The sequence below is a fragment of the Balaenoptera borealis genome (assembly GCF_965194805.1).
Source record: "Balaenoptera borealis genome assembly, chromosome: X".
NCBI classification, from domain to species: domain Eukaryota; kingdom Metazoa; phylum Chordata; class Mammalia; order Artiodactyla; family Balaenopteridae; genus Balaenoptera; species Balaenoptera borealis.
Window position 1 is genome coordinate 29,337,455 of NC_138881.1, and position 27,005 is coordinate 29,364,459.

At 37.2% G+C, this 27,005-nt stretch overlaps 1 protein-coding gene across 8 annotated transcripts in view; it reads right to left on the reverse strand.

The window, feature by feature from the left end:
• Positions 1 to 27,005, reverse strand: part of DMD (dystrophin) — a 2,485,149-nt gene that overhangs the window by 1,703,611 nt on the left and 754,533 nt on the right. For all 8 annotated transcript variants that reach the window (XM_082378022.1, XM_082378021.1, XM_082378025.1 and 5 more), the window contains exons 5-7: positions 18,211 to 18,303; positions 11,222 to 11,394; positions 4,753 to 4,871 (exon numbers count right to left, since the gene is read on the reverse strand). In XM_082378022.1, the coding sequence (XP_082234148.1) occupies positions 4,753 to 4,871; positions 11,222 to 11,394; positions 18,211 to 18,303 (385 nt within the window). The remainder of the gene's footprint in view (positions 1 to 4,752; positions 4,872 to 11,221; positions 11,395 to 18,210; positions 18,304 to 27,005) is intronic.

Below are 27,005 nucleotides of genomic sequence, written 5' to 3' on the forward strand. Positions count from 1 at the left end.
ACATTATTCTGCTATTATCATATCTGTATAAGCAGTTGATGGTACTTTCTATTTTCCATAGTAGAGTAAGTAGACTAAGAACTGTTCTTCCAAGAAACTCAGGATTCAGTTTTAGATAATTACAATTTGTATTATCTCTAAAGACTCTCTGTCAGAGATAATGATATACATCAACAAAACAGTACAAAGGAACATATATTTTGTTAATTTGTCATCAAAAAGGCAATGGCCATTTTAATATATGTACTATTAAAATACTTTTTTAACATATGGAAAAAAGAATATTCTGCACTGCAGAGAGTTTGGCTCTAAAGAGTGTGAGATATTTACAATAATAACTTCTAGTTGAAATGTTATACACATGAGGAACACCAGTATATTCCAACCTCATTAAATTCTCTGAAAACAAAGATATTCCACAATGGGTTCTAGAAAAAACCCAATCTAAATGATATGGAATGAGTGTGCCTGTCCATAAAAAGTTCAAGTTATTTATTTTAACAACACCCTTCTGCGTTGGTATGGTTTTACTCTTTCCATTTTAACTTAGTGTAAACTACTTATTACCATTTCTTGTTGTTAACGGTATCAAAATGTGATGAACAGAACAAAGCTGGAAGAAACAAAAACGCCACTTGCTCAAACAATATCAAACCCAAAAAGAGGCCTTAAGGACTTTCTCCTCTTTTACAGTAAAAGCTATATATTTTCTCTTGAATACTTTTTTAAAGACTAATCAGCTGCATGCATGCAAAGTGAAGTCGGAGACCATTTATTCAGGAGTAAAACTTTCCAAAAGGTAGAGCTGATTCGTGGAAAAGTAGACTCTAAAAGCAACTGAAGGACTTCCCTGGTGGCACAGTGGTTAAGAATCTGCCTGCCAATGCAGGGGACACGGGTTCGAGCCCTGGTCCGGGAAGATCCCACATGCCACGGAGCAACTAAGCCCGTGCGCCACAACTACTGACCCTGTGCTCTAGAGCCCGTGAGCCACAACTACTGAGCCCGGGTGCCGCAACTACTGAAGCCAATGCGCCTAGAGCCCGTGCTCCGCAACAAAGAGAAGCCACCGCAATGAGAAGCCCGCGCACCGCAACGAAGAGCAGCCCCGGCTCGGCACAACTAGAGAAAGCCCACGCGCAGCAACGAAGACGCAAGGCAGCCAAAAATAAATAAATAAATTCATTAAAAAAAAATAAAATAAAAACAACTGAAGAGTGATGCAGGGATTAGCCAGGCAGAAAATAGAATCTGTGTCACCATGCTCATGCTGTTAAAATGAAGTGGATTAAAACCAAACTAACTGGCTTGTGAATGTCATTTTGAGGTTACAAATATTTCTTGAAAGCCCTAGTGTTCATCAAATTTGACTCTCATCATTCATTTTTCATTCTAAAGTTACCCTGGTAAGCCACAGATGATGTGCACATCATCTTGCCCATCACAAACGGAAATGACTTACTACAGTCAAAAGTCATCTAGAACCGACACAAATTTGTATCCCCAATTTTTTTTATTACTTTTAGAACATCTACACTTTGTTATTCACAAGGAAAAGCTGACAAAGCATTCTCTTAATGCATAAAGTATTGCGTGGATTTGCAAACAAACCAACTTGTTTGAAACTCAGGGAAGCAAACAATGCACATGAAACCCACAATGCACTACTGTGCATGTCTTACAGGGAAATCAGGAGAGAAAGTGAATTGAATGATTCACAATAGGATACGTTTTGAAGGAGATAAACCTTTTATATCTATAAGCATAAAGATGCATAAATTATTAAATAATTTTACCCTACTAGTACTTGTTTTTGCATATGTTAACATTTAAACACACCAGAAACAGCTCCTGAAATTGCTTATGCTAATGCCTATTGCTACTCATTTTAAAAGGCAATTCCACTTAAAACCAAACCTCAGGCCTCAAAACACCAATTAAGGCCAAACAAAGCATACCAAAGTCGATATATGCAAGATATGAAAAGCTCCAAATTATATTTCAATGACTTTTAAATTTATAAATCAACCCAATCAATAAAGCATATGTTTAAAATTCTAAAAACATTTTTGGGCAGGTATTTTTTAAGCCAAATATAACTTCAATCCTCCCAATAATAAAAATCTCCCCAAATATAAAGCTAAATGTTTCATTAGCCTCCTAAGGGGCATATTAGATATGAAACAAAAATTGCTTTGGGGAATAGCTGACATCGTCATGTATAAGCTAAAGAACCAATAATTGGTTAAAGAAAAATATGAACTTCTGAAAGGTAATTACTATACAGGACATGCAAGAAGTCCATGAGTCTCGCCTGTTAGATACATTGAGGAGCCTGTTCTAAGTCTTAGATTCTAAGAGACGCTATTCTGTCTTTTGCGACTAACTAATCAGTAAATAAAAATCCTTATGATTTGGTTAATTTTTTTTCTTTCAATTATCATTGATATCGTCTCTTGAAAAATACTGAGCAATAATTTTTAAATGCATATTTGAGTATTTCCCTAACACACTGGCAGGAACTGATAGACACTTAAAAATATAATTTAAGATTTATTCTGAATCCTTATCTTACTGAAAGCCAAAAAACCTTTAATAAACCAGTTTAGGAGACAGAATGCTCTTGGAAGGGAGTCTATAAATAGCAAAAGTTTTCAGATCGAAGAGTTCACTGGCAAAATGAAACCATAAGTGGTAGTTTGATCTCTATTAATCAGCTTGTATTTCATACTGTACCTGGTTGACTTTGAATTATCAAGTTTGAGATATTATAATGGTGTGCCTATATGACATGCATTTCAACATACACTTTCCATTTAGGAGAACATACGGAATTGGGTATATCAGGCTATTTTATGCTATAAAATACATTATTTATTTAACTGCCCTTTTCTGATTATAGGCTTATCAATCTATTTTCTGACTGTGATGTGGATGCTTATCTAGGTTCCCTTACTTCATTGATTCAAAGGAGGACTTAGAGATCAAAAGCCATTTTATCACTTAACAAGGAAAAGATCTATTTTAAACTTACTCTTACTATTTTACGAAAGGATAAGGCACACACAAGAATATCCCAGACAACAGAAACTGACTACCATATGTAGATTTAACGAAAAACAGAAAAACTATTAACAGGCTTATCCTTCAGATTCATACACTATAGCTTTCACCATCAGGGGTCGGAGTCATATTTTCATTATGTCTGCCCTCTCTACCTCACTAGAGTATGAAGAAACACGTATATCAATTGGTACTAGGAGTCAATAGTGAGGTAACCCTCCCCCATCCTGCAAAACAAGGAAATATGATTGATACAACTTCTCCCAGCTAAACTGGGGCAGGAAGGACATTGACCATCTACTGAAGCAATAATAAGAGGTTACAGGAGTCATGCATTATCTAAAGGAGAAGAAACATTTCTAATGAACTTAATCTGATTCCAACTTCACAAACATTTGTATTGCTATAATTTTCCCTTCCCAAGTCCATGTGCTTATCAAGAGCAATATAGAGGTCAATTAGATATGAGTATTCTGGTTCTTGTGATTGTTAAATATCTCATTTAAAATAAATGAGCTTCCATTTTGATCGCTATATCATTTTTTTTCATCTGGTTTGAAGTTAACTCCCCCACCACTACCACCACCATATGGATCTTCTATCAATAAGATGAGGTAATCAGGTTTTTGGGTCTATAACACTAAAGATTAGATTCTGGTTGATGATAAATTCACCAGTGAAAGGCTATCCTCTGAGTTATTTCAGAACTTTTCCGGATGGGACCTATGACCACCACTCAAGGATCTCCTTATTTGGGATTGATTCAATATTCCAAAGACAAAAGAATTATATAACCCTACCCAAATATCTTGTACTATAGCTTGTACTATAGCTTGTATTATAGGTTGTACTAATAGCCTGTACTAATAGCTTGTACTAATAGCTCATACTATATTGCACATATCAATCCCACTGACACTGCTTGTCCAACTTCTGGGTTTACAGTGTGGTAAAGCCTCAAGAAAGTTGAGAATATAGTCTGCAATTCCAAAGAAGTTGGCAAATTTAAGAAGTGCCTCATGGGCTAGAAGAAAAGCAGAGGTCAGGAATTATTTTCCCTCTAATCCACGTGTTTATAAGATACGACTATGCAGCACCAGAGATAAGGATGAAATTTAATTAAGTGTAATATTATAAAAATATAAATACAGTACTGCCTGTGAACTAAAGAAGCAGAAAACAAATAACCATTCAATGGAGGACTTCCCCCAGAGTGACAAATTACAACAGAATCAGCGCCAGGAATAGATTTCCTGATTTAAACAGTAAACCATGTTGCCTTTTATGGAGTATATGAATGAAATTGGCAAGAGTAGCTAATTATTTATAGCTGATTAGTCTATCAAATCTCTTGGTAGAATAAGCAAAACATGAACTTTTTATAATTATTTGGAGTCAATATACTCTAAATGCAGTATACTTCATCTGTGAGGCATATACATTCTAAAGGCTTGATTTTTTTTTCTGAAGTCTTACATTTTAGTTTTAGATATTGGTATTCTGAGAACAAAAATCATGTATGACAGTTCATATCGTATTTCAGGAAAACAGAACATTTTAAATATACTTGGAATACAGAAAAACACAATGCAGAGTTTCTATTTTGTGCTTACTTTGTGGAAATGTTAAGCCTGAGATGATAAACATTAAACTATGCTAAAAACAGTGGTAGTTTAGAAATGCACCAACCTTCAGGATCCAGTAGTTTCTCTATGCCTAAGTGATATTTGGCAATGTTGAATGCATGTTCCAGTCGTTGCGTGGCTGACTGCTGGCAAACCACACTATTCCAATCAAACAGGTCTGGCCTGAAACACACACAAATATAAAGACAAATATAAATCAATTTTAAATGTTTCATGAGATTCACTTCAATTCTTTCTTAGTTCCCAGACCAGGGATCGAACACATGCCCCCTGCCATGGAAGCGCAGAGTCTTAAACACTGGACCACCAGGGAAGTCCCCAGTTCTGATATTTGACTGCCAACCCATGCCCACATTCCTTAAGAGTTGAGTGTTACTCTTCGGTACTCCTCAATAACATTTCTCATTTAGACAAGTCACAATTTTAATAGAAAATCCTGAAGAAAACAAAGGAGAAATTATTCTATCTTATCCAAGCAACAAAAATGTGTTCATCTCATCCAGTCTCATGGATTTGAATACCAGCCATTTGCTGGTATCTTCTAATTCTATAAGCCTAGCCCAGACCTCTTCCCTGAACTGCAGACTCTAGATCCATCTGCTTACTCAGTAGCTCTACTTAGAGTTATCACAAGACTCAAGCATCCAAAACTGACCTTCTGATACTCATCCCCATTGTACCACAACAACTCACCTACCTCTCTTATAGTTCTCCCTTCCTCAATAATCAATGACAAGGTCAAACTTGTAGGTACTCAGTAGAGAAAACTTGGTGTCAACTTTGATGACTCTTTCACTCTCATACAACACTTAGTTAGAAATATATCCAGAATTTGACCACTTCACACTATCCTCGCTGCTAGCACCATAATCCAAACCACCATCTTAGCCTGCATACAACACTGCATTAGCTTTCTAACTGCTCCCCTATTCCCACCCTTGCCCTTGTTAATCTATTCTCAGCAGAGCTGTCAGAGTGATCCGGCAAAATGTTTCATCATAACCTTCTCAAATCCTTGCTATCAAGGGAGTAAAATTCACTGACTTAACTGCAACCTACAAGGCCCTACATGGTCCGGCTCCCCATTAACTCTCTGATTTTATTTCTTGCCTCCCTCCTCGTATTCCTCAAACAGGCTAGATAGTTTCCCGCATCTGCACTTGCTGTTCCCTATGCCTGGAATTCTCTTCCCCCAGACATAGACATGGCTCACTCCTCCACTTCCTTTGGGTCTTTACTCAAAAGTCACATTGATGAGTCCTTCCCTGCCCTTCCCCCATCTAAAATTGCCTGCCCCCAAATCAAACTTACACAGAATCATTTCCTATCCCTCTTAATTGCTTTACATTTTTTCTCATTAGCACTTAACTACTATTTAACATATTATACATTTAATTAATCTTATCTATTTACCTATCTCCCGCACTTGAATGTAGAATATAGAATTATTTTTGCCAGGTTTGTTCACTTCTAGAAACCCAGCCTGACACATAGGAGGGGCTCAATAAATATTTATTGACTACACCAGAGAATGGATGAGAACATACTATATGAGTATCATTTTACTTAATAACGGAGAAAACACAAAGTCGTGTAAGAGGTCGTTCTTATCCTATAAGGATTTTAAATCTAACGAGGAAAAAAAATCCATACATCACAAGTTACATACATTTTAAGTGTGACAAATACAGATAATAATATAGATGGTTTTCTAAAATCTGAAGAGGTCAAGAAAGTTTTTTTTTGAGGCTTAAGGGATTCTTAAATGGTGGTTTGGGTTAGATTAAAGAAAAGTGCTTGAGAATAAAATTCTAAATTGCATGGATATTAGAGAATCAAAGTTGTTAGGGAAGAAAAGAGCAGAATGTGCCCAGTCAGTCAGGACCTCACAAGCCTGGCTCCACTGGGAGATTTCTAGTATCAAGTGGTGGGAGATACGGTTAGGAGGAGGATTGGGATGAGTCTGTAAAAGGCCTTGGCTGTTAAGGAATTACAATTTTACCCAACAACATTGGAAACCATTAGTTAAGTGCTTCTTCACCTTTCCTGGATCACAGATACCTCTGAGAATCCGATGAGCACTATGAAACTTCTACCCAGACAAAATTCCTATCCATAGCTTTAAACAGAATTACATAGAATTTTAGGACATTTGGGTCTGTCAATGGACTCCTACTTAAGAACTCATGCTCTGCAAGAGAAGATGTTTCAAGGATGGGGTTAGCTGCTATTTTCTAAAACCAGAATTCAAAATAAAAGTGCAACTTTATTTCTCCTTTGACTCTCATTTCCTTTTCTCTACTTGCTCCTACCCTGTTTAATTCACCAGACTTTTGTGCACTTCTTAGTAAATCTAATCTCCCCTATATACTCCAAGTTACCCAAAACAGCTAAAAACCTTTTAGAACCTAAAATATGTATAAATTGGGAGCTGTCTCTAGTAGTGGAAAGACTCTTAAGAAACAAAAATTAAATCCTAGACTATTTGGGGGAAGTTTTAATTTCACTATGCAACCTCTGCCCCATCTTCATTTCTCCATCTCTCACTAAGGGGAGTGGAAAAGAATATAGGTGGGAGAGTGTGGGAAACCAGTTTCTTACCTACAGCAAAGTAAACGAGGTTAAATCAGTATGATAAAAAAATAGGATTACTTCCACATTTAAGCCCTTTTCCCTTCATCCCCTTCGCCTTCTCCTTAGCCACTAACTAGTTACCTGGGTGACGAGTTATCTAAGTCATGTAATCTATTTGAGCTTCAGTGTTTTCATTTTAAAAAGAAGGAATTGTACTGAATGGCCTTCGAGGTCTCTTCTAGCATTTAAAATCAATCTAATAAAATGTTTTAAATCATTAAAATTCACCATTAATTAACATTTTAAATAAACATGATTTTCAAATGCATAAAGAATTGTAAAACTAACCAACTGAAGAGGAAAGCCACATACCTTTCCATGCTAACCTAGACCATAAGTCATAAATAAGAATGTGCCACCAAGGATCCCCACACTTTTGAGGAAACCGACATACTGAATGAGATAACATAGCCTAGTAGATAAGCAGAGTCCCCTACGAATCCATATCCTGGCTCTACAGCATATTAGCTGTGAAAAGATTTCAGTCAAAAATGGAACCAGAGGATATAAAATGGAGAATTTCCCACACGTGCCCTCAGAAGAACGGAACTTAAGAATTCAGAGGCTGATTTTCTATGATCGCCTGTTTTACAGAAGATCAAGCCTTATCTCCCAACCAATGAATATCCACCAAGAATCTCTCCCCATCCTCAAGTCAATGAACTTATTGCTTGCACTCCGGCTGTACTGCCCCCTCTCTGTGCTCCTTGCCCATACGCACAGACTGCCCCAAACCCCCGACAGACTCGCCTGTAAATTGTTACAGCATGTGTTTCCCAAATTGCAATTCCCCTGTTGTTCCTGAATAAACTGAATTTCTGATCATTTGACCTTGCCTCCGTTTATCTCTGTTTAGGTTGACATAACCAAATGATCTTTGGGAAACTGAGGCACAGAGAGGTTATGTGATTTGCCTATTTGTGAAATGGGGACAATGACAGTATGTATGTCATGAGAAACAGATGGGTTATTTTACTTAGAAAAGGGCCTACAAAATAATAATTGCTTAAAAACACTAACTTCTATTACTTTAAGGTTAATTATATTTATAAAATAACAGTAATACATTTTCAATGTACAGATTCAAGCCAAGAACCTATACTTACAGAAAAGATATAAATGTTACAAACATTGTTGATGCAGGAATAACAATATAATGACAGAAGTGGAGAGGAGAGAAGAGGAGGAAGTATGTATGAGGGTGATAATATCCTCAACCTTCATTTCAGGTGGTCAACAGATCTTGTCTAAACTTGAAACTAAGTATACCACTGTCACTTAAAGTCACACAGGCAACAATTATAAGAATAAAATGATTATAATATAGTGATGAAATCAGGAAACAGATGGGGATAAGACATAATATTTGTGGGCTTCATATTAAGGAATAAATCCACCTACTGTCAGAAATGAATTAATCAAGAAATATATATAATTATGAAAACCGTCAGAAAGAATAAAAGAAGTTGCTGACAGTAACTACTTCTAGGAAGTGGAGAGTGATGGGATAGGGCTGAGGTCAGGAAGACACATTTTGTTTCTTTTTGTCCTTTGCCTCCCTCTCTAATGTTTGACTTTTTTTTTTTAAACCATGTGCTATGTTACTTCTATGCTAATAAATTAAAATAAGAAATTAGGAAGAAAATTTAACTGCAACTTTATACTTATTGCAACTTATTTGCATATTTTGAGCATACTTCTAATCAATTATCATTTGGTTTTCCCATGAAAGTAGAATCTGGCTTCCTTTTAACTGCACTGTAGTGAACTCTGTGTTTTAATTTAATACTTTTAATTTCTTACATATTAAAATAAAATTTAGCCTTAAGGAAATATAAAGTCACTAAAAGCCTGATCTTTGGCAAGGCTCTTTGTCAATTCCTATGTTCATTATCAAGTTCATGCCTTTGTTCTACATAGTCTTTCAATTATTGAAATCAGGACACCTCACGACATTCCTAGGTGTTCCAATGACAATCACCCTGGAACAAACAGTTCAACCATTCTCTTTTTCTTTAGATAAACAATATGTTCATCTGTCAGAGACAAAAAGAAGAGGGAGATGATTCATGAAAGAACATTATCAACTGTGAGAAACCTCTTGAAAAGTAACCATGTTATGTATAAGAAGGTAGTTATTGATGATTCATTCAGTATGACAAAAGAATATATAAACGTAGATATTTGGAGAGACAAAGAGTAGGTCAGGGACAGATGTGACAGGGCAACCTGGATATGTTTATTGTATTACTTACAAATGCATTCAGAAATCATGAAATAGAATATTAACAAACGTAGTCTGTGAACACGCTTGCAGGACTAAAATCTTCCACTTGAAAAGAAAATGCTAACGAGCCAACAAGGACCGCATAACCCGATCCTCGATATTTCTGTTCATCTGCAAATGTGTACATGAACAGCAGGATCAATATGTTCTGGCCCTTACTGTGAAGCATGTGGCTGCATAAATGAACACTGACTTATAATGCAGAATGAACGTCTCTATCCCCTCTCATCTGGCTGAACTGAGGCTGTGGAATATTTTTCTTCGTGTCACACTTAGGAAAAACAACATATTAACATCGCTTAACATGCCGACTGAGTGTGAGCCTGCCTCCTTTCCAAAGTCAGGTTGCTGAGTCATTCACCTGGAAACTCAGTCTAGATGGGGTTAATTAAACCCAGCTGGAGCAAGACACCCAACAAAGATGCTTATTTAGAGAGCATTTGCTCCCGGACTGGTAAACCAGGAAGAAAATTTATATTCTGGACGTTTCTAGAAGCAAGATTGGCATAGGAAAATGGTAGACTAGACTCGTCGAGAAAAGAAAGATCAAAGTGAGAAAAGATAAGCTGCACTGAAAATCAGGGCAGATGCAGTCCAGTGGCATTTCAAACACAGTTAATAAGGCAATGTATTTGACCCTGGGGATTGGGCTGGGTAAAAGAGATGGGTAATAGGAAAACCAAAGCAGATGTTCCTTAGAGTAAATGTATTATACATACAATATATATGAATGTATTCATTATATATAATGTATGTATTTACCATGTTGTTTTGCTTTTTCTTGAACTGTTATTAATTCACTTACTGAGCTTCTTTATACAAGAAAAAGCAAACAACTATTTTATCTTAGAAAATATAATAGTGTGAATATAGTTAAGGACATTTGGTTCACTATGTCACACTGAGTTCCTTTTACGAAGGTCAACAGAACAACTCTCATGCTTTATAGCAATTGCTTTGCTGTTCCAGAGCAATTGTTTCTTTTGATATTCTGAGCACTGAGTCATAGAACTGATTGTGGTCTGCTCTTTGCCTTGGTTGCTAAGATGCTCAGAGCCTCTTTTAACCCTGAAATATAAATATATAAACATATATATACACACATACAGGGCCTTATGGTATTTGCTATCTAAGTATCTGACAAGAGAAATGTTTCTTTTTCACATTATTAATCTGATGATGGTAATTAATTGCACTACAGCCACTCACATAAGATCTACAACCATTTTTAACGCTACAGTTGAAGCTCATTACTAACACATTATTTGTATTGAAAGACCAACTCCATTCTTAGCAAAGTTAGAATATAACCTTGATTTTCTGGCAGTCTCAGTTTCAAAGATGTTGATACCCCCCCTCCACCATAACCACATTCATGCTCTGATAGTTTTAACATTTCAACAACTAAGTGTAATATCACATAAAAATAGGATATTCTTATTCAGTACATTCCAATGGATGGTTAGATCAATATGGTCAACATAAATAACATGTTGCATAGTGGGAAATGATCAGGAACCATCCTGGAGAAAAAGATATCATACTCTAAATCAATACTTTTAAAAATTATTCAATGTCTCGATAATCTTACCTATGACTGTGGATGAGAGCGTTCAAAGCCAGACCATCAGACCAGCTGGTGGTGAAGTTAATGACATTAACCTGTGGATAATTACGAGTTGATTGTCGGACCCAGCTCAGGAGTATCTTTTCACTGTTGGTTTGTTGCAATCCAGCCATGATATTTTTCATTACATTTTTGACCTACGTGTGGAAAGATATTTTCATAAGGAAATGCATGAACAAGAAGCACACAAACTTAAACCTGAATGTTCTAATCTTCAGTTAATAAATACTGGCTCAGTGGTGATGACAGATTTGCACTGATCAGGCAACCCTCCCATGATGAATGGGATTCAAAGGGCAAAGGTCAGTTTTCTCCCTGCCTCAAGAAAGAAGAGGGAGCTAGTGCTCCTTGAACAAAAGAATCTTGGAAGGATCTTTCTGGACAAAGTGCCTGTCATGAACAGGGGCACCAAATGCAGACAAAAACGACTGGGGCCTGGCAGGTTGGCCCTGTGGTGGTTTCCGTCTTAGCTGTTCCTCTGCCCACAGCATGAAACGCTTCTCTTGAGTGGGGGCGGGGGGGAGGGGGAGGTAACAAGGCTCTACGCACGTTGTCCCCTTGTACTTGTTTTTGGCAGAGAGGTTAAAGGGCTTCAGGTCCGTGAAAGATACGTGGGGAGAAGGGGTGGAACATTCAAGATGCCCTCACGTGCAGAGCGGCTAGACAGTGCTAAGGCAAGGGGTGCCGTCCTGTGTGCTGGGCTCAGGAACGTCACCTCAGGGCTGTGAGGAGGCCCGCTCCGTCAGCAACTCCCACTGCTACTCTGAGAAGTCACAGCCTCCCTCCCAACACACGGCCCCCTGGCCACCTCCGGAGTCACGGTCGTAATTCCCTACTTCCATTCTGTGGGCTGTGGTCACCTCTGCAGAGTCCCCTTGTTTGAGAAATTCGGCCACGTTGTGAAAGATCAGGTAGAAGTGCAAACAGCATGGTGGCAAAGAAAACGCCTGGGCTTTGGTTCCGAAGGCCCGTCCCATCAACCGACAGCTGTGATGGAGATGGTGAAGGAGACTAAGGCCGCTGTGACGCCGCGTAGGAAGTCCATTCAGGGCCTGCACAAGCCCTGCCACTTGTTCAGCAGGGTGGCAGCGGCAAGGAGAAAGCCAAGGGCCAGCAGGGACCCCAGCACGGGCCCAGTGAGGAAGACGGAGGCCGAATGAGAGACGCAACTCCGCCAGCAGGAGACGGCCTCAGGGCGAGCTGAGTAGGACGCGCAGCCAGGAGTGCGGCGGCGCAGGTATGGGAGGGGCCGCTGGGTCCTGGGGGGTGGGGTCTGGGGGCCACGTAGTAGCGTCGGTTCGGCGCCACCCACCCTCCCACCCCCGGCTCCCGGAAGGGAAGCGGAAACCAAGACTGTGCAAAAGGGGAAAAAGGTCAGGTTCGGTCTTATTTTCATGAATTGGTTTCTGGCCATTTGATTCTGTCCTAGGCTGTGTGCAGGTGCAAATGCCACTCGGCAGGTTGTTGTATTTCCAACTGTCGCTCTTCTGGTTCAGCTGCCACAGAAATCCATTTTCTGGGTTTCGAGAATGCAGTTGACACCTCATTATAGAACAGACCGTCTACATTTTCTATTAAAGGAATCATTACTAGGCTACTTCTTTAATATGTCAGTCCCCTTATCACATACTTAAAGGAAGTATATAAGTAAATGTGATTCGTTTTGACCACCAAGGGCTTCCCTTTCGGGCAGTATAAGGTCCATATACTACCAACATTTGATCAGATGATGAATATTTATTGTATTCCAAATATGACATTTTATTTTGCTTCTTCATCCATGCAGAAGTTAACAAATGCCTTTGGGGAAAATACATATTTTAACATCTCCAATGTTAGTAATCCTTTTATGAAAGAGTCAATGAAAATTTTAGGATAGACTATTAAATCTAACTTTAAAATACTTGAAAAGGATTTGAGATGATGTTTTGTAAACGTGGGATTGATGTGAAGATGTGAAATCTTAGCATACATTTGTCACCATCCCTTGATAGCTAAATCTATTATTTAGGGGTAGATTATCCAGTTTTCTTAATTCCTTCCTGACCTGCTTATTTAGCCACTTACTCACTGAATAAATAGGTCAAATAGTTACGTAAGATATATAATTTTTCTCATCATATTCTAAAGTTATAAAATATACAGCTTCCACATACAGAGACTGCAGGATGTGTACTGTGTGTCCTGTGCTGAACCAGGGTTGGAATCGGCAGACACTGGCTCAGTGGTGTTGATGGATTTGCACTGATCAGGCAACCCTCCAATGATGAATGGGATTCATTTGTGAAATGCTTGGCCAGACTGCCCTCTATGCACATAATGTTAAAGGACAACATGGTATTCGATCCAAAGCTCCTTTAGCATCATTATGTCACTAATTCAGCTTATCAGCCTCAACCTCATTGCTGTTGCTTCTACCTGGGTGCAAATGTTGCTGTGAAAAAAATAATAATTAAGGGCAATGTGAGATAACAGTTCTTCTTTTCCTACAGAAAAGAGAGTTACCAAGAAATCTTTATTAAGGATCAACCTTCAGTCAAACACTGAGCGGCTCCTGTGGGGAGTCTTTAAGCAGAAAAATTCCCCACCCTCAGGGTTCACTGTCCCTAAGACAGAAAGAATCAATATAAATAAATATGTGTGTGTGTGTGAATACAGCTATACATCTATTTTTTAAAGGAAAAAAATGAAATGTCTTTGAGCACTGATTTCAAAAAATGACTAGGAGTTAACGGGGCAAAGAAGGTGTGATGGACCTGGAGATGCACTACCAGGATTCTCCTTTAAGGAAGGGCTTGTTTCTCCAGCTGTCCTGAGGCAGACATCACCCATGAGTCCCCTCAGGAACTACTTGAGTTGCACAAGCATGTCACCTATGGTCACATCCCTCCTAGGGCAGCTCAACTTATTAACTGATGAAGGGAAATTGTATAAAGACTCAACCATCTCAGCCCCACTCACGATAACTCTAAAGGCTCATTCTAGCTCCCAGTTCTCCATGGAGTTCAAGAAGGCTTTTGAGTGTGCATCCATGAACAACCTGCCTGCCAAACTCAGAGTCTGCTTCCCAGAATCCATCCTGTGACTAAAAGGAGTTACAGCAGAGGGGTAGGACTGAAGAGAGGGAGGAATAGTCTTCTACAAGGGATGGATGGTAGTGTGTGAAAGACCTGCAGAAGATCGAGACCTGTTTTGCCCAGAAGGCACTAGCTAGGCAGGAGGTTACAGTAAGGGCTTTCAGCAGCGCAAAATCCATCTTTCTCTTACCTGTTGTGCACATAATAAATAACATAAACATTCCAGTGTAAAGGAGCCCTGGAATTGAGTATTTCTTTTGAGGTACCCAGCAAAGGTGGGGGTCTGACCTCTGAGAGCACACCACTGCTAGTGATACCAAGCAGGACCCTGTGAGGCTCCTGGGCACAAAAGCCTTTCTGTGTCCATTTCTTGATTACAGGAAATAGGCTTCCTTCAGCCTCCATGACCTTCCCTGAGTTCCACGGAGCAGATTCAAACAGTTGCTAATTAGGGAAGGGAGGGGATGCAGAGACAAGGGAGGAACAGTCAAGAAACTATAGTGCAGCCTTGGGACAAGGTCCTGGTTCCCCCTCAAGGGATACACATAACAATATCTTCGAGCTGTTTTGCAGATACTGAAACCTCCACCAGGTGGGAGAAGTTAACAGTGTGCTGCCCACAAGCACGTAGACCCCAGACGGGTTGGAACCAGGAGGTTGATGATGCTGACTCCCACTTACCTCACCACCAACCAATCAGAAGAACGTCCACGAGCTGATCACACCCTCTTTGAACAATTACTATAAAACTCCTCACTACCCCCTCCTGGTTGGGATACACAGTTTTGAGGGCATTAGCCTGCTGTGGCCCCCTTTGCCTGGCAAAACAATAAAGATATTCTTTTCTATTTCACCCAAAACTCTGTCTCTGAGAATTAATTTGGTGTCGGGGTACAGAGGCCAGATTCAGCTTCATTAGCAGGATATGTTTTTATCTCCAGCTGGTTCCCAGAACCGAGGTGACCCCCCGCCCCCACTAAAAAGGATGGTTTGCACTTTAAAAGGAAGGAAGAAAGGGACACCTAACACACATTGTCTACTTCACAATTTTGCTCAAAGCTGCTTACTCCTCGATACAGGCATTATTTTTCAGGCAAATCATTTCATTTAAGTAGAAACCAGAAAAACAGTGACAGGGGAAATGGGGTTGGCATTCCTGAGTTTCTGCAAGTTCAGAAAGAAGGCCTCCACAGCAATAGTAATAACAAAGTATATGACACTGGAACCACAGATTCACATCTTTCCATCTCTTCATGTCATTCTTAATCTCATAGATCTGGGAAGTACATTAGGTTGGCCAGTGTGTCCTTTAATCTTTACTGAGACTCAAGGGCTTCTTTGACTATTTTAAAAGAAGGCAAATACGCACTCTTGGTGAAAATATCTTCTGCGATTCATTGGGTTATGATGAGGAGTATCGAGCAGGAGGAACTTTTAAAAAGTGATTTAGTAGTTTTAGTAGAACAGGGCAGTGTGATAGAAGAGATAAGATAAAGAGGCAGAGGCTGGGAAGAGTCTACATCCTTGCAATCACAAGGATATGGTGATTTGAGGACATAGATGGAAAACAGAAGACTGTAAGAGAAGTCTCAGACCAGGAAAGACTGCAAAAGCATTCCTTCTGGTATTCCTGATGTGAAAGCCCTTCCACATGCTAATTAAAAAAATGAGCACACACACAAGCAAATGAAGAAAATATCAGACAGGGTGGTTTTAAACTCTATCCTGCAGTGAGTTGAGAGGGAATTGGAAAGGGTTTTGAGGAGATAAGAAAGGGTGAGATCATATGAGAGACAGTTTGGGTGATAAATACAATTAAAATAGCCTTTTGGGGCTCTGAGCATGCCTAAGTCCTCCTGCTGGCTTTGTCATGACTGCCATCTGTGCAACTCAAAGTGTTTTCTGCAAGCTGGGGTCTCTCCATGAACAATTTGTTACAAGGCCATAAGACAAATATCAATACAACAGTTGATAGTCCATTAGAAACTTCCATAGCAATTTTACAGAGTCCTATTTATGTTGGTTGAGTCTAATGATAAAAAAGAAGCTTGGGTTTTATGTCTCTTTATTTCATTTTTCTAATGCTTCAGTTTTATTGTAATTTACACACAATGGAAAAGGGGGAAAATACTGCTCCTTCCTCAAGATAGTTTGAGAAGTACTGAGCAACAGAAGGAAACCAGTTTGGTGGGGGGCCCTATGTTGCCTTGCTGGTTCTATTTGACACCATCGCTACATGAAAAAAGCCCAGAATTGAGAATCTTGGGCTCACTTGAGGCTCTTATGAGCTATTCTCTGTTGTCAGCCACTATGGTTGTTCTCTCTCTCTTCCCATATTGCTGTGAAATAGGACTGAGCCAGTTCAGAGTGTTTACAATAAAAGATATGGGAGTCAATTGGGAGAACAATATGGGTGTCAATTGGGAGAACAATATGGGTACTGAGTTCACTAGGTATACCTTTGGTCTACATGCTGTCTGACTCCGACCAGGACCAATCTACAATTCAAGTTAAAAGTCAACCTTACTAAAGGAAGTAGTGATACCTGCTACAATAGGAATGGACCTCAAAGATTATGTTCAGTGAAAGAAGACAGATATAAAAGGATATATATTGTATGAGTGCATTTGGTATGAAATGTCCAAAAAGGCATACATATAGAGACAGAAAATAGATGAATGGTTGCCTAGGGTTGGGGGTGGGAGAGGAGAGTAATGGTAAATGGACATGAGATTTATTTTTAGGGTGGTGGAAATGTGCTAAAATTAGATTGTTGTGATGATTGTACAACTCTGTAAATATCCTAAAATGTTCGACAGATGGGGGGAATTGTTTCTTCCTCAAAATAATTTGAGAAGTGCTGGGCAACAGAACTAAACCAGTTTGGTATACTTTGAATTTTACACATAGAACAGGTAAACTTATGATATATAAATTATATCTCAAAAAAAGCTGTTATATAAAAAAGTAATCTCTACCAGTAAAAAGAGCCGGCATCTCAATTACCCTCCAAATTCTTAAAATATGAGTGGAAAAAAAAAAGTTATTAGTATGATACGCCTCTAAGGAAAATGGTACACTGTACTGAGTGCTTTATGGATATTCTCTCATTTAATCCTGACAAGAAATATATGTGTTCATTATTTTTTTTTCACTTTTGATAGTGAGGGAATTATGGCCCAGAAAGGGATGACATTATATCCAATGTCACTAAGATGGTAAATGAGGAAGTTAAAACTTAAGCTCCTGTCAGTCTGACTAAAAAAATATATACTCTTCACTAAACCAATGATCTGTGATCCATTTTGCAGAGGACCAGTAAATATAGGCATTCAGAAGACCCTGTGCTGAGGTGGTTCAGAAAAAATGCAATTTCCAAGTCAGACTATGAAGTAAGTTTTTCTGTATAACACATATACAGATCATATCCCAATAATCTTTTATTGGCTTTAGTTTACATTGAGAATACACACGATTCACAAAGTCTTATTCATTTGATAGTGATTAACAGGAAAAATACCCCTCTTCTTACAAAACTATGCAGATTTACTTTTAGGTGAGTTACAGAAGACCTATTTGTGAAAAGTATTTTTATTACCCTATTGATGAGGTTTCTTTTTTTTTTTTTTGCCTCATCTGTACCCAGTGAAATAAAATTTAGAAAAGTATTCCTGCAAATGTGCTAGAACCTGTTTTATAATCTGCTGATACTTCACATTGCAGATGACAATCATCCCAGTTTAAAAGGCAGCACTATGGAGATGGGCTTTGTATTGTTAGAGATATACATGTTTTGCAGATCAATGGTAAAAATGAAAGGAAGGATCAGCAATGTTACCTTCCCCCATGGAAAAAAAAAATCATCAGGATTCTTACCTGCCAGTGGAGGATTATATTCCAAATCAAACCAAGAGTCAGTTTATGATTTCCATCTACTATGTCAGTGCTTCCAATATTCACTAAATCAACCTGTTAAAGATAAAGGGGAAACATTTGAAGGAAGGAGACAAAATGTCTGTTTGAAAAGAAAACAAAATGCAAAGGTAATTGCATTTATCTATTTCTAGAGCCTAAGCAGCATTATAGCTTTTTAAAAATAATCTATAAATGAAACAAACTGCATTTGTAACTGCACTTTCTGTAACAAACAAGTGTCCCCAAACACATTTACAAAGAGATAGGAAATGAGTGTACTTTAGTGTATAAATAAATTACTGCAGATTAAAGAGTCCAATAAGAGTATCTCCAAATAAAATATATAACAATGATAACTCATAAAGGATGCCTAAAATTAAAAAGTGCTTCCTAGGACATAATTGAAACTCAAAAATAGAAATTTCATCAATCCTTTTATCTAGCTCAGAGGAGTGCTATTGTAATTAGGGATGACTGCGTTTGACTAAAATGTCCTTGCTTTAGAAATACATGTTAGAACTCTACTAAACAATGGAGCTAATGGCCAGCTCTCTTTTCTCTATCTAGGACTGGGTTTGGGAATTAAAATCTGGCAGAGTTTTATTTTTTCAAGACAAATCCCATCTCCTGTCCTTCTTGCTCCTAACGTTTTTTAGGTGGAGTCAGGTTACACATAAACATCAGGCAAATGAGCACATGAAAAGATATTCAACATTACAAGCCATTAGGGAAATGCAAATTATAAACATAAAGAATTAACACTACATACTTATCATAATGGAAAAAGTTTAAAAAGTATTGTGACAATATCAAATGCTGATGAGGATATAGAGAAATTGGGTCACTCATGCTTTGCTGATGGAAATGTAAATAGTACAGCAAATCTGGAAAACATTTCCAGCAGTTTCTTACAAAATTGAACATGTGCTTACCATACAATCCAGCAATTGGGCTCTTAGGCATTTATTCTAAAGCAATAAAAACTTCTGTTTATACAAAATCCTATACTTAAGTGTTCATACTAGCTTTATTTGTAACAGCCAAGAACTGGGAACAACCCAGATGCCGTACAAGGGTGAATGGTTAAACATATTGGTACATCCATACCATGGACTACCACTCTGCAATGAAAAGGAACATCTATTGATACATGCAGCAACTTGGGTGAATCTCATGGGCATTATGCTGAGTGAAAAAAACAAAGCCAATCACAGAGGGTTACATACAGTATGATTCTATTTATATAACAACTTTGAAAAGACAAAATTATAGAAATGGAGAACAGAGTAGCAGTTGCCAGAGGTTAGGAACTGAGGTGGGGTGGGAGGGGCAGGTGGATGTGTTTATAAAAGGGTAGCACAAGGGATACTTGTGATGACAGATCTGTTCTGCACTTGACTCTGATGGTGGATACACAAATGTACACATGTGATAATGTTGTAAAGAACTAAAATCACGTGGCCACACACACAAAAAAGTACAAGTAAAACTTGGGAAACATAAATACTACTGGTGGATTGTATTAATGTTGATGTCCATGGTAATATTATACTATGATTTTAATGTATGTTACCATTGGGGTAGAGCTGGGTTAAGGGCACACATGATCTTTCTGTATTATTGCTTATAACTACATGTGAATTTACAATCATCTCAAAGAAAAAGGTTAACTTTAAAAATGAGTATCCAGGGATACTTTAAAAAGAGAGAATATCACAATAAAGCAAATATGCAACTTCAGATTAAGGTCTATACAATGGGGGTGAAACTGTCAGAGCAAGGATTGAGGGCTGAGAATTCAGATTTCTCTCCCTACTTACTATCCCTAGGCTCACTGATCCCTTTGCTTGACTTTTCTTTTGGCTGTCTCCAGGACTCTGCCATTTTGTCTTGTCCTGAGGTTATTGACCTGAGAGAGTTTCCCATTTATCCTCTTCTAGATAGCTTCACTAAATAGCCGAGATTCATGTTGGTTAAACCTTTCATTCTCTCAGGCTCTAAACCTTTACTGAACTAAGGCTCACTTGGATGTGTCTTTCCCTCTTGTCTCTTCCTCCTTCCTCTTACCATTTTCTCACTCAATGCTAAAATATATTCCTTATCATTCATCTTAATTTTCTAAATCCTATTAATTATAACTTTTAAAACTATGAAGCTATGTGGGAAATCCAGGTGAAAATAATAAAAAGGCTACTCTTCAGTTTCATTGCCAAATCACTCCCAATTACTCCCCACGTAAACTTATTTGTAGGTTCAATGGATAATCTAATACTTAAATTTATTTTTATATCCCAACTATATACAAATTACTGATGGATGGGATTAAAACAAATAATTGATACAGAAAAATTTAGAATCATTGAAATAAGGATAAAAGATCTAGATACAAGTCCATAGTCTAATTCCACACATAATTTATAGTAGAGGGTATTACTAAGCTATGCAATAGATTACATGTGAGGATGGTACCACATGGACATTACAGAGAAGTCAGCCTGAAGTAAATGGACAGCATATAAATGGACATTTAAGTAAGGCTGTATTGAAGAGTGGATGAGCAGAAGTCCTGAAAGCTGGTTAAGGTGAAAGACCTTGATTTTCTTGGGTATAGGAAAGTCAAGGTGATACTGCCATTGTAACACATTACACGTCTGCTTATTTCTACAATGCAGATGCTTCTCATTGGACAGCTGAATTTTAGTAGTACCCCATGCAAATTTTTCCTAATTCAGTGCTGAAGTAAATATCAGAATTTCAAATTACTGGGCATTCACATAGATTTTTTTCCTATACATGCAAACAATAATTTGCCATGATACCTTCATTTTAATTATACAAAGTAGATACAACAAGTTTCTAGAATTTAGATCCCAGGGGAGATTAATAACTACTGAACAAGAAAGCACCATCATCTACATTTCATCTGGGGATTCCTCATGTGGCAGTAGAGGGGAGGAGTTCTCCATGTGGAAAAGATGCTATAAATTTAAGAATTGATTTACTGATTAATTCATTCAACAAATTCATATGTCAGGCACTGATGTACTTAGAACACAAAAGGGAAGAATACTCCTGCTTTCTGGAACTTAATTATAGTGACAGTGAGAATCAGACCATATATTTTTGAAGATCCAATTATTTAAATAAAGAACATGTGATTTTTAGAAAATAGATATACTTGGGGAATCACTGCTGGTAGTTAAGTTTAGACTTGCCATAGGGATCATCCTGGGGAGACTAAGAGCAAGCAGCAGGCCCTTAGATACCAGCTGCCCCTATCCACTCTCATAAGCTTGTTCTCTGTGTGAGCAGGGAGATGATTCCTCCATTTAGTTATCCCCATAAAATCCCTTTTAAAATCCAATCTATATTATATCAGGGACTGTGCTCAGGCCTGATAAGGAAGACTAAGGTAGAACACCTAATGTCAAAAAGCTCACAGCAGGTCACAAAATAAAAGTTAATTAAAATTAGGTAGGATCCAAAAATTCCGCTTCTAGGTATATATCCAAAAGAATTGAAAGCAGACTCAAACCGATATTTATACATCAATGTTCACAGCTATTCACAATAGCCTAAAGGTGGAAATGATCCAAATATCCATTGACAGATGAATAGATAAAGAGGACATGGTGTATATATACAACGGAGTATTCTTCAATATTAAAAAGAAAGGAAATTCTGATACATGCTACAACATCAGTGAACCTTGAAAACATTATGCTAAGTGAAATTAGCCAGTCATAAAATGAAAAATATTATATGATTCTACTTAGGTGAGATACCTAGAATAGTCAAATTTATAGAGAAAGAACGTAGAATAGAGGTTACCGGGGGCTAAGAGAGAGGTGATTACAGAGTTTTTTTAAACAGGTAAGAGGTTCAGTTTGGGATGGTGAAGACGTTCTGGAGATGGATAGTGGTGATGGTTGCATACATAGGGGAATGTATAATACTAATGCCACTCAATTGTACACTTAAAAATGGTTAAAATGGTACACCAATTTTTAAAAATGTTTAAAGTGGTAATGTATATGATATGTACATTTTACCACAATAAAAATAAATAATAAAAAGAAGCCACTGGCGCACACACACATGCCTTAGACAATATCTAAAGGAATGTGCCTGGTTGTGTTCCAATAAAACTTATTTATAACCACTGGAGGAAATTAGGTAGGCAACTGTGTCTCATGGACGCCCAGTAGAGAAAAAGAAATTTTTGTGACAGTGTAAGCAAAAGAAAGAGGAAATATTCAGTGTTGACAGAATCTGTAAAGAAGGAATATAAAACTGGAACAAGTAAAGGGGGGGTGTGGAAGGCATGCCAAGAAGACACATGTGACTAAGGATATGGGGGGCAAGCGTAAAAGATATTACGTGGTTGGGAATTAGAAGTGTTGTACTCAGGGACAAGGCGGCATGTGTGAAGTTGTTAAACAATCTGGGGCAGGATTATGAAGAGTCTTAAAAAATCTCAAAGAATGCAAGGAACAAGTTAGGGCACTATGAGGTAGAAAAATAATAATACCAGAGAAGTTGAACAGATCTTGGCTAATTCTTATGGGCACAGAGAAAAAACTAGCTGAGATTCATTATAAATGTCTCTAACTAGTACAAGGACGCTTACATTTTTGTCAGGGACAACAAACCTTTTCACAATTCTCAACTCTAAGAAATGTGCATTTTATAGTAATATACTGCATCTTTAATTACAACTTTACAAGTGATGCAGTGATAACCATTTGGCCATTTCTTTTGTCAACCTTCAATAAACAATAAGAGCATAGTATTAAATCTTAGTTTTACAGGGATATTCTGTAGACAGTTACAATAATGCAATCCAATTTATGTAACTTTCTGTTGATTTGCAATTATATTTTGTTATTTCACTTTTTTTATTGCCAATGTTACTCACTATACCATCCTATCCAGTAGGCCAGTTTTGTTGGTGGTCCTTGCCATAGGGTGCAATGAGTAAATAGCATGGCTTTTAAGTGGTATTTCACTCATATATTCTCAACTGTGTGTGCCTTAGAGGGTAACTCTTATCACACTGCAATTATTACCAATCATCATTCCTTTCTAAAGGTTCATATTTGATCAAGTCATGTTGTCATAGGTGGGTATTTTGTCATCCTGTAGTTGGGTTGTAAGAAACACAACTATCCCCATTTTTTGAGTGGTAAATTATATGTTAATCTTTGTACTGTTTTCTATGTCTGTGTGTATGCACATATGTATGTATATATAATTTCATTTTTGTTCTTTTTAGAAATATTGTATTTCTTTATATATAAGACCACACAAATATTATTTTACACAAATGCATGAATGAGATCTTATACATGCCTCTCCTATTTTTCTTGAGACAAGTTTTCTTTTCCATTTTGCTTGCCCCACTTTCTTCCCAACTTCTTTCCTAATCTGACCTAAAAAACTCCCTATTCATATGATCAGTGTATGTGTGAGTGTGCATGTGTGATATCCTATAAACACAAATTTGTGAGGTTTTATAGTCTACAGAAAATGGCATATTATTCAGGTTCTATTGAATATTGCTTTTACCAAACAATAATCACTTTTATTTGTTCATTTTCATGGCTAACCCATTTGACTCTCAATTTTTGTATGCTTGGTGTTGTTAATAATGCCCCATATCTCACCATGTAGCTATGAATTATATTGATTTTTTTTAAATCATTACTAGCTCTTCTCAAATAATCATCACCATGCCGCACAATTGCTTCTCTGTTTTCTTTTACGTAGTTTTTTCCTAATATATGCTCTGGAATTATATTTTCCAAGGATTATCAATCTAATTTCCAAATAACTATGAAAAGGGAAAATAAAAATTAAAATATGTTAATATCTATGTTAAATGAATAATTATGTGTCTGTCTAGTAAGCAAAACAAAAAACATTTATATGACATATATGCTAATAAATGGATTCTGTGTGTGTGTTGGGGGGGTGTAACAAGCACAAAATAGCAGGAAATTCAATCTTGAGGTCACTGAGGAGGCCCAAAGTTATGTTTCCCTGTTTTGCAGAATGAAAGCATCTGATACCAAATGAATAGGTGTGAAAATTGATATTATGTGTGAAAATTAAATAGCATGCATTGAATTTTTGCAGAAACAAGTTCACCTCCACATGAAGATTGGCTTTAGGAGTTCCTGCAAACAGTTCTAAGACTCTACTCAGAAAGTAACATTAGATTCTGGCTCAGAGTTTTGCAGTGTTATCTGTGGAAGATGCTTTACTCAAACATAATTCTGGAATACATAGAAAATTCTCACCATTTGCTTTTTTTTTCCTTTTGGATGCACCGCAGCACACAGGATGTTAGTTCCCGGACCAGGGATCGATCCTGGGCCCCCCGCAGTGGAAGCGTGTGGAGTCCTAACCACCGGACCACCACGGAATTCCCTCACCATTAATGGAACCTTACTGTGGCTCCAGCAGAATATTTAAATGTGAACTCATAGGAAAAAATTCCTTGGGTTAGGATGAGCAGGCTGTAAAAAAATGCACCTAGGAAACTTAAGGAATTGGCTTTTGGAATACAGTAGTCTATTGTTATCCATTTTATAGGTGTGAGAACACGAATTGAAGGGACTTCGTATTCTGTCCCCACATTAGTAGCTAGACTAAAATATCTGATTTTGTACAAAAATTTATATTTAGTAATTCTATGATTAATATATAAGTATTTCAGAGAGCACTGCTCCTTCCTGGTGTTCTACCTCCTAAATGAGTTTACTAACCACTGGGCATGAGGAACAATTCTTTTCCATTGCTTATTCAAGAGAATAATGTTTGTTTTATCTGAGGTTTTGTTTTATCCCCAGTTCCTTCAAGGCTTGGATGCAATCTAGCATTGTCAGTAATATTTTCAACAAGCTAAATTTAGATAGCCCACGGTGGTTATATTGAAAGGATTTATACATATAATAGTGATATATGTAAGATTTAAGAATACTTAAGAAAACCATAAGATTTAAAACGAACCTGAAATGTAATGGTTTAGTGAAAGGAGATTACTGACCTAGACAAGTTTATATTATTTTTGATTAGCTTTACAGGAAGAAGAATAGCAGAATGAGTTCATCAGACATAAACTTGCGCACAGTGACTTTGGAATGAGGAACATTTGACATTTAAAAAATTGCAATAACCAGGTCAAATAATGAAAATGGAACTTCTCAGGGTAAAACAGAAGGTAAAAGATAAGAAAAAAGATAAATAAATGCAAGGGAGTGATATTCCTGTGATATATCTGACAAGGTTCTAAGGAATAAATCTCTTACAAATTTTCCATGCTTTTGAAATTTTTGGTGGTGGCAGGGAGATGGATAAACTTTTCCAGTTTTAGTTTGTAAATAATTTAAGCATTTGCATTCCTAACGTGGATGTTGTAGAAAGTTATATCTCATTCAATAAAGGAACCATCATCTTTCTAATAAATGATATTCTTGCCTTTTTAGACAACCACTGAGAAGGACATTTCATAACTACAGGGACTAATGAAAACACATCTTGTATCATTCAGCCAGTTGATATTAGGTTAGGGCTAGGAGGTTCCTCATATGTTTCAAAGGATGTGGTTCTTCCAGATCACTTCAGATTTCAAGATTTATCCTAAGGAGGAGTCACTTTTGTTCCTTAATATGCAGAATACAATCTGAGCTTTTACTTTCATTAGGCATGGGGTAAGGGATAAGGGTAAGCAGTCTTTGAACTTATCAGTCTTCGTATGTGCGTTTAAGTAACTGAAAAATGCTGCAGATTAAATCTTATAAAATAACTTCACATAGAATGATAAGATTATAAAAGGAACCATGAAATATAATCTTTAAAAGTTTGAGTGGATTTCCTTAACCAGAATCTTAAACAATAACTAACATTTAGGGAAAAACCATGCATTGGGATTTATCAAATAAACAGCCCTCCTAATAGACCTCATGCAGATACATCTACCTTCTATATATTTGGTTCTTTCAGATTCATACATTTCTTTCTCATAAACTGTTTATAACAGAGAATCTCTTTCCAACACTCAAGACAAATAGGATTTGCTTTTTAAATGTGCTAAGTGCCTTTTATAAAACATCTGCCATCATGTAGTCAAGCTAAAGAGACTTCTCCATATTCAAGAGAAATTCCTCAAGCATTTATATAATCCTTCCAAATATAATGCATTTAAAAGATCAAAAATTCAGAAAAAGCAAAGGAGTTTCACTGCCCTGAAGCATGTGCTTTTATACTGTGTTTAAGGTTCATATAAAATTTTAAGACTTAAGGGCATAAATCATACCCACTTTTGCCATTGAAAGATGCATGTATTGAATCTTTTATTATTAAATGATGAATAGTTCAATATATACAACATCAAGGGTAGGCTGCATTGGCCATTGTGGCCTTGGGTCTCTACTGGCAGGGTTTTTTTCTTCCCTCTCATATCTCTACATTCAAAATGTTATTTTTTATTTTAAACAAATATAGAAATTTGCATTGAAAAATACCTTTCAAAAGCACATTTTGACGTAGAATACATCATAAGACTTAGTACTGGGAATGCACTATAAAGATACTACCCCCTAACTTCAGTGACTAAGCTTTACATATTTAGTCATTCATTAAATATTTTTCACCATCCACCATATACCACATATTAAGTGTTGAGGACAAAGACGAAAAAATAGACTGTTTTATCAAATTGCTTAAAGACTAGTGAAATGAGTTAAAATTTC